A 9,004-nucleotide genomic window follows, 5' to 3' on the forward strand; every position below is an offset into this window, starting at 1 on the left:
TCACACGCTGAAGCGCTCAAGGACCAACACTTCCTGTTCCAATCAGGCTTCCTCAGGTCTCATTTCAGAAATATCTAAGCAAGGCGAACATTCTGCTAGCAATATCTCAGCTTTTTTGGGGGTGGGTGGTGTGGGGAATCCACCTTTCTCCTAAAGGGGGTAGCCAGACATTTTAAGTTACGGCGATGGCTTAAGAAAAGACTGATCGGAAAGGAGGAAGCAGCCACTGGAAGAGAACATCACGCGCTGTTACGGAACTCCTACTCGGCTTGGCAGAAGTGTACTGACTGAATGACTCACTTGCCACTAAGATCTTTGCCAACGGCCTGTTCAAAGACTTCATGGTTTTGGAGGACACAGGAAACGGAGGGGCAGGAGTGACATCCCTGCAGCACTCATTTGCGGGGCTGCTGGGGCAGCCATTTTAAGACTGGGCAACTTACAGGATAATGATGGGAACAGGAACCATCCTCCCCGAGGACCTTCTCAAACAGAAGCATCACACTTTCTCAAAGGGCTTTTCTGCATTCTAATTTTCCTCGCGTGTGAGGTACGGTGGCTTCAGGGTTTCTTTTCTGTCTGTGCTTTGCTCCCTCTAGTGGTCGATTCCATATGACATCGGGTTCTGCCGGGCATTAAACCCAGCAGATTCAAACTGCAGGTTTTTATGCCGGACGTAAAAGTGATGTAATATCAAGTCGGCCACTAGAGGGAGAAAAACACAGGCAGAGAAGAAAAATTACCCCGAAACAGTGAGGAAAATTAGAATGCAGAAATGTCCAAACACTTGAAAAGACTAGCGCTGGGAGCCTTAAAATACTTCAAACCATCGTGTGCGGAGTTCAGTACTGTGACAAGCAACATGCAACCCTCCCACTGTAAAAGGAACACCAAAAACTAGACAATGTGTGTTAAGAAGCAGGGGGGGGGGGGGGGGGAGCCACAAAGCCAGAGGATTTTGCTTTCAAAGTCAGCCTAGAAACAAGTGCCACGCGCAGACAACACAGCACTTGTTTCTAGGCTGACTTCCACTTCCAGGATGCTGCATCAAGTTAACAAGTGACAAAAAAAAAAGGCGTCTGGCTGCCTGTTTCAGCAGAAAAACTGCTCTCCAAGACTTTTCTCTCTAGTGTACATAATGGGAAAACATTTAACACTTTGTTTTAATCATTACCCCTTTCTATATTCCAGCATGGAGGGAAAAACATAAGCAAGTGTGAAGTGGGGAGAAATGTTATTCTTTGAATGGCATCCATGCTCATGTGGTTAAACACCTGACATCATCACTTAATGAATCAGGTGGGGGGGAAATAATCCCCCACACATATAGAAAAACAGGACACTGTGGGAGGTTCTTGGGGGGGGGGGAACCCATTTGAAATATCCTTGCAAGTCTCCTGAAAGAGAAAAGCTCAGTTGAGAACTGATGTCATCTCCACACTGGAGTGTTACTAAAGAGAAGCATTTGCAATAAGGGCCCTGCAGCTGAGACTATATATATATCTATATATCTATATATATAGATAGATATATATAGATAGATAGATATATGAAAATCCCCAACAAAAAACAAACAAACCGTATGTTAATACATTCTACTGAATTACAGAACTTCCTTCTGTTACTTCTTGACAATTTCCATACAATGAACAAACCTGTCAAAGCTTGCAACGAACATAGAACCTCTTTGTACAGGAGTGGAGACCGAAAAGCAGCATATAACACTGTTTTAAAGTCCTTCCTTGCGCTAAGCGTCTGGCGTCACTTGCCAAAGGTATCAAAAATATACCCTGTAGACCATATACACACTGCCGTTTCAAGACACAGAGGACTTAAAACGGCTGCCTCCTCTCTCTGTATTTGTAGCCGATACGCTACGAACAGGGGGATCCTTTCTGATTCGTATTCATACCCAGAATTCCCTTCTCCAAAGGAAACCTTTTTTTTCTTTTTTGGTCCTCCAACCTCACAAGCCCGCCTCCTCTCCCACCTGCATCCAAAAATCATTCTCAGGTTTTTATTTACTGAATTGTCCAAATGGGACGACCCACAAGCTTGTTTGGATGCGTGCAAGAAAGAAGGGCCGCCTCTATTGAAGTGTGAGGAAGAGGAGAAACCAACGCTTTTGCACTGGAGGGTCACGGCTCTGAATTAATTCTCCCCACATTCCTATCACGCAGTCCCTCTGGTGCCGCCCTCATGGCAACAGCACGACAGCTAAGGAAAGGGGCGCTTGAATCCTATTTCAAGTATTGGATTAACAGGCCACAGAAGCGCACACTGAAAGGATGCGCCGGGAACATGTTTGGGCACATGCAGAAAGCATGCTCTGGGGGACGCTGCAAGCAGAACACACCGCCTTCTCTCTCAACCGACTTCCTCTCTCTCCTCCTACTGAAGGACAGACCAGGTGGAGTCCCCTGAGCGTTGGTAAGTGAGGTCCGGGGGCCGGTTGCCTTCCTGTGGGGAGCCTTCAGGACTCTTAGAGCCCACCCTCCTCCCTTCTCACATTTACCCGGTTGAATTACTTGCCGAAACGGCTCATAGTGTCAGCCCTGAACCAGGAGAGAGAGAGAGGGGACACTGGGGTGGGTTCCATTTGCTTTTTCCCCCCATTAAGGCTTTTAGATCGAAGAGGATTTCAACAGCCCCCTCCCCCCCTTCTAGGCGTGACACAAATTAATAGCTGACGGGAACAGTGCTGTTCCTGTACTTGGCCTAGACCGGCCACGGCCTGTGACAGCCGGAGTCCACGTCCTGGATAGCTCAGCAGCCCCCCCGATCCGATGTCTTCATGGTCGCTGGGTTTTCCCGTCTCGCTTTCTCTCCCTTTCATTCGCTGTCCGATAGAGTTTCATACTGTGAGACAAGCAGGGGTTTGGGCTCTTCCTCCCACCCGTGGTGTTGGCTGTTGCCTTGCGGGACGGAGGTGGGCGGGGCAGTCACCATGCCGGTCGGAAGCCTCATCGTTAGCGGGTTATACGGAAACGGCGTCGAGCCTGCAAGCGGGACAGGAGGACAAAGGGCATTTGTAAGCTGGCCGACCCAAGCGCTGCACACCTGTCAAAATCGTGCAGAAAACGCCGCTTGCGATCCGTCAGACCCTGATGTTTTTGCACCCACTTGCCTAGCAAACATGCCTTTTCTTTTCTTTTTTGGGGAATCAGTGCCCTAGTCAGAGATTGGCAGCTTTACTTGTGGTCTTGTAGAAGTAACAATGAACCAGAATGCAGACATATTAGAATTGGGGGGGATCCCATACAAGAAAAGGCACCACATTTGGTCAGGGAGGAAGCAATAGACCAGGGTGTCAAACATGCGGCCCGGGGGCTGGATTAGGTCCCCGGAGGGCTTCCATCAGGCCCGCAGTGGAACCGGCCATCTCCTGCTTCCAGTTCTGCTGCTGCTGCTGCATCATAGCTTGATTTGCCAGACTCTCTCAATCACTCAGCCATTTCATGCTTCAACCTGGGTCCTGGACTCAGAACTCTTGAGCATGAGATTTCTGTGGTGAATGTCGATAAACCAAAAGTAGGTTTGCAGCTTACAGAGCTAACGTTTGAAGCAAGTTTTTATTTTAAGTTAAAAAAAAGAAGTCTTTGTGTATCGTGTCCTTTATAAAGTTTACATCTCTGCTACCCGGCATTCCATTTTATGGCACACGTGGCCCGGCCCGACAAGGTCCCGTTTATGTCATATCCGGCCCACACGTGGCCTGGTCCTCGTAACGAATGAGTTTGACACCCCTACAATAGACTAAGCTCGGCCTCAGACTAGGAGAGAGTCAAGTCTGGGGGGCATGAAGCCAACGAGCCAGGTGACCTTTCTGGTGGTGGGATGGCAGAAGGCACAGAGACCACCTCAGTTCTGGGGGGGTGGGCTTAAAGAGTAGCATTGTGAATCAGTTGCAAAGATGATACGGGAGTAGGGGCAGTGGCGGCTGGAGATCTCCCTCTATCACAACCGACCTCCAGGCGACACAGACCCGGTTCCCCTGGAGAAAATGAACACTCTGGAAGGTGGACCCCTGGGGCATCAGACCCTGCTCAGGCCCTTCCCCTCCCTCAGCACTCAAAGAAGAAGAAGAAGAAGAAGAAGAAGAAGAAGAAGAAGAAGAAGAAGAAGAAGAAGAAGAAGAAGAAGAGATTGGATTTATACACCGCCCTTCACTACCCAAGGGAGTCTCAGAGCGGCTTACAAACTCCTTTCCCTTCCCTTCCCCACAGCAGACACCCTGGGAGGTAGGCGGGGCTGAGAGAGCTCTTTTGAGGACTGCCCTTGAGTGAACAGCTGTTATCAGAACTATGGCTTGCCCAAGGTCATCCAGCCAGGTGCAAGTGGAGGAGTGGGGGAATCAAACCCGGTTCTCCCAGATTAGAGTCCGCGCACTTAACCACGACACCAAACTGGCTCTTAGGACCTAAACTGGAAGGCACATAACATTTCCAGTTCATACAATGACTTCTGACACACAAGGCCAGATATATTTGTGGCCCCAAATAGAAACGTTTTGGTGTTGTCATTCAATTCCGTATTGGAACATTCCAGTTTTGGCCCTGTCTTATCGATTCATTTTTTATTTGTTGCTAATTGCCTTACAGGGACTCTGTCGCTTGTTCTATTTTGAACTATTTGACCTCTGAAGGAGGCTCTGGTGAGCCGAAACGCGTCAGGTCACAGCACTGTTCTCTTTCGTGTGTTATCTGTAACTTTGTACATTTTATGAGGCTTTATTTGGGCCCCTGCTAGGTTTATATAGGTCTCTGTAACAAACACTCTTTTGTACACTTACTTATGTTTTTAACTTTTGGCCCTCAATTAAACTTCCTTTGGAGGTTTCTGCATCAATCCCAGCCATTTTTGCAGTCACGACACCTCCCACCTAACCTAAGACGTTGGTTCCATTGAAAAATTCCATTTCTACGTTCTAGTTGTGGATGCTGATCTGGGGGGGGGGGCTAAAAATGCACTTGGGAGAGGTGCAGGGCCCCCTCCCCCCCGGACGCTGCTTTTGCACTCTCTTGTGATCGTACAATAAAGCATTCAACAGCTCTGGAAATTATTTCTAGTGTCTTTCTGTGACAGTCTCACCTGCCTCTAGAGGACAGGGCCACGAGACCTCATCCAAGATGCACACGCTCTACTGAGCCGTAAATGATGCAGAGGGACCCCCCAGCCCCTGGTGTATTGTGCACAGGTAGGGCTGCATTAAAACCTGACCATCACAGCAAGCTCTGTGCAGAAGACAGAGAACTAAGCCAGTTTGGTGCAGTGGTTAAGGGCGCGGACTCTAACCTGGGAGAACCGGGTTTGATTCCCCACGCCTCCACTTGCAGCTGCTGGATGACCCTGGGCAAGCCGTAGTTCTGATAAGAGCTGTTCCTGAAAAAGAGCCGTTTCTGTCAGAGCTCTCTCAGCCCCACCTACCTCACAGGGTGTCTGTTGTGGGGAGGGGAAGGGAAAGGAGTTTGTAAGCCCCTCTGAGACTCCTTTGGGTAGTGAAGGGCGGGGTATCAATCCAATCTCTTCTTCTTCTTCTTAGCCATGGCTAACGCTTTGGATAGCTGCCTGAATAGCCCAGCCGGGCCTGATCTTGTCCGATCTCAGAAGCGAAGCACAGTCAGTCCACCCAGGAAGCCCAGGGCCACCATGCAGAGGCAGGTGATGGCCAACCACCTCTGCTCCTCACTTGCCTTGGAAACCCCATAAGGGGTTTGCCGTAAGCCAGTTATGACTTGACAACACTTAACTGACCAGTCCTTTGGATGGATGGACAAGAAACAGGAAGAGACCCAAAAAGAAGGAAAGAGATTGGATTCGTACCTAGCCCTTCACTACCTGAAAGAGTCGCAGAGCGGCTGACAATCTCCTTTCCCTCCCCCTCCCCACAACAGGCACCCTGTGAGGTACGTGGGGCTGAGACATCTCTGAGAGAACTTCCCTTGAGAGAACAGCTCTGAGAAAACTGTGACTGACCCAAGGTCACCCAACTGGCTGCATGTGGAGGAGTGGGGAATCCAACCCAGTTCTCCCAGATTAGAGTCCACACTCTTAACCACTACACCAAACTGGCTCTTGTGGGGGCAGTGTCTAAACCGGTGTGTGCGTTTGTGTGTGCACGCGTGCAGGAAAGCTTGACTGAGATGGAAGTGAAAGACTGGAACTGGTTTAGAGGCTGGTTAACTACCAGATCAGCATCCAGCAGCTATGCAAAATCAGAAACCTGCACAGCCAAATGAACGCCAGACAGATAATGGCCCGTTACCTGCAGATGATGGCCTGTCCTCCCAGACGCGGTTGGTGAGAGGCGTCCTCCTGTTACAGTCTCCCTCGGAGTGAACCGATGAAACGGACGGCGGCCTCTCTGTGGAGGACAGGCCCGGCCCCGGGGACTTGGCCTTACGACTGTTGGCTCTGGCGGCAATCTTTGGCTTCCCTCCTCCTGGGATGGGAACAGAAGAATCCTTTGAAGCCACCACTGCCGGATGGATGTCCAGAAACGGCAAAGACTGGGGAGACGGGCTTGGCATCCCCGAAGGGCAGTGCCGTAAAGGGGGATTCATTGTCATCACAGGAAGGGACAGAACGATAAGGCTTAGCAGGCAGCAGGGGCTGTTTAGACAGCTGGGCGATGCAGGCGGACATCCCACCCCGCCCTGGCAATGGATGTAGCAAGCCGCTCGTGGGCAAGCTGCTGTCACAGCTTCGGGCTCTGTAACTTGCAATAGGAGTAATAATGACCCATCCCTCGTGGAGTTGGAACAAGAGCGAAGGATGCACTGGCTGTAAGGCACTTCGCTCTTAAAAGAGACTATGTAAAAATAAATCAGGCTCTTACTTATGAGAATAAGTGTTGCTGGGCGGTGTGTGGTCCAAGGGACTGGGCACTGTGGACCACCACGATGACCCTCCTTAGGCCAACCTCTTATCCATTGTTTCCTATCTATGAACTAGGGACCACAATAACCCCAAGGGTCAGGGTTCTCCAAGGATAGGGACATCCAAGCGCAGTGCACCCAGACGGCAATGGTTTCAAATGCAACGTGTGTTTGTCTGTGCATTCTCAACCACATTGCGATGCGCATCCAAGCACGTGTGCGCCGCTGAAAGCAACACCGTGTGGGTGGGCACTGATGCTCGGACCGGTCTCTGGATGCAGCTCCCGACCTAGACAGTGGCACGTGCGCAGAAGACAGCTGCTTCTATGCAGGTCGAGCTCCTTGACTGGGCGGGGGAAGGAAGCCTGGCTGGTAGATCCAGGAGGAAAACTTCCTCCACATCCTGACCCTCTTTCTCCTTGAAAGGGCAACAGGCAGGAGCCACATACGCAAACCGTGAATCTTCTGTTTCAGCTTTGATGCTTGTGAATCTAATCAGACGTGCTGCCATCGTGTAAAAACACAACAACGGAGCCTTGGATCCTCTTAAAGATTAACAGATTAACCGCATGATAAGCTTTTGCGGACCACAGTCCACTTCTGATGCATCGGACTAAGCAGTCTTCAGTTGACAAAAGTTTTTTCCCAATACTGAAGCGTTAGTCTTTAAGGTACCACGAGACTCCGGGTTGTTGTGGGAGGGACTGTGACTCAGTGGTAGAGCATCTGCTCGGCATGCAGAAGGTCCCAGGTTTAATTCCTGGCGTCTCCAGTTAAGAGCCAGGGAACAGGTGACGGGAAAGACCCTCTGCCTGAGACCCCGGGGAGCTGCTGCCAGTCTGAGTAGACAATACTGACTTCGATGGACCGAGGGTCTGATTCAGTATAAAACAGTTTCATGTCTTCGGCAGACTAATGTGGCTACCTCAACTGGAATTATGACCAAAATCTACGTAAACAGCTGAATGTAAGCGCATAATTCCCCTTAGGCTCACCTAGTCAGCCACACCCTTAGCCCCCCCCTCTCTCAATGAGGGATCCGAATATTTCCTTGGTCCTAAGGCTCCCCCCAGCTGTCACTCAGAGAGGAACACAATTTCCCCCTTTTTTTGTCAAACGGGCTCAAGTCTAACTACTGCCAGTAAAGTGGGGCTTCCCCACTCCCCTTTCTGCTGCAGCCCCCCCAATTCCCACCCAGCCCCAGGCCCCCCGACTTCCAATTTTTCATTTTATTTGTGGCGTTCCCTTGGGAGTGTATGCGGGGTGCCCCCTGACGTATTTAAAGACCCCCCCCCCGAATTAAAAAATTCCTGGCTAGACCTTTAGGAACATGTGGGGTGAGGGGGTGGGGTGGGGGTCTGCAGTGGGAGGGGAGAGTTAGCGGAAGTTGCCCGTCTCTCCTTGGAAGACGGGAGTGCCGCTTTGCAGGTGTGACGGCCGCTATGTCACAAGATCTACCCCAGTGTTTTTAACCACCAAACATTTTTTACAACACAGGAAGGAATGGGCAAATTACACCGGGGGGGGGGAAATAAAGGAGAAGAAAAAATGGGAGAAGAACACCGCGACTGTCAGTGTTTTAGAGGAGGCAGAAGGACACCTGCAGCCTACTGAATTAAAAAAAGCTCGTAAAAACACAAACGGGACAAAAAAGATAAAAAAGAAAAAGAAAACCGGGATTAATCAGCACGATTAAAGACGAACGAACAAGGAAAACGCCCAACAGCGTAAAGTGAGAATGGGCGGAAGGAACACGAAAACCACCGAAAAGACAGGAGGAGTTACCATTAAGAGCGAGGGGGAAAGGGGGGGGTGGGGGTGGGGGAACCAAAAAAAAAGCCAAAGGCGGGCAGGGGCTGCAGACCTGGCAAGGAGCGCATGTCGTCAATCCGTCCGTCAGCAGCGGTTACAGGCAGAGCAGCGGGCAAGCTTGCACTGGCATTCAGAGGGTTAAAAGCATTGGCACTGAGAGGAGAGTGCTCGTCCCACTGCTCGTCATATTTACCCATTAGGGCCTTCCTAATAATTGCCTCCAACCCCATGTTGGTACTGGAATTTTCCTGGACCGACTGGCTCCTACAACTGATTAACCCTGGGAGATGCAGAAGGAAGGGGAGGAGGAGGAG

The 9,004-nt window shown here is 50.4% G+C and overlaps 1 protein-coding gene across 1 annotated transcript in view; it reads right to left on the reverse strand.

The window, feature by feature from the left end:
• Positions 1 to 1,746: 1,746 nt before the first annotated feature.
• The window catches only part of NCOR2 (nuclear receptor corepressor 2), a 332,048-nt gene continuing 324,790 nt past the window's right edge, over positions 1,747 to 9,004 (reverse strand). Inside the window, exons 44-46 of the mRNA XM_015419296.1 lie at positions 8,884 to 8,970; positions 6,266 to 6,442; positions 1,747 to 2,999 (exon numbers count right to left, since the gene is read on the reverse strand). Coding sequence (XP_015274782.1) covers positions 2,833 to 2,999; positions 6,266 to 6,442; positions 8,884 to 8,970 — 431 coding nt within the window. The 3' untranslated portion in view covers positions 1,747 to 2,832. The remainder of the gene's footprint in view (positions 3,000 to 6,265; positions 6,443 to 8,883; positions 8,971 to 9,004) is intronic.

This window comes from Gekko japonicus, unplaced genomic scaffold (genome assembly GCF_001447785.1).
Source record: "Gekko japonicus isolate JY-2015 unplaced genomic scaffold, Gekko_japonicus_V1.1 scaffold181, whole genome shotgun sequence".
NCBI lineage: Eukaryota > Metazoa > Chordata > Lepidosauria > Squamata > Gekkonidae > Gekko > Gekko japonicus.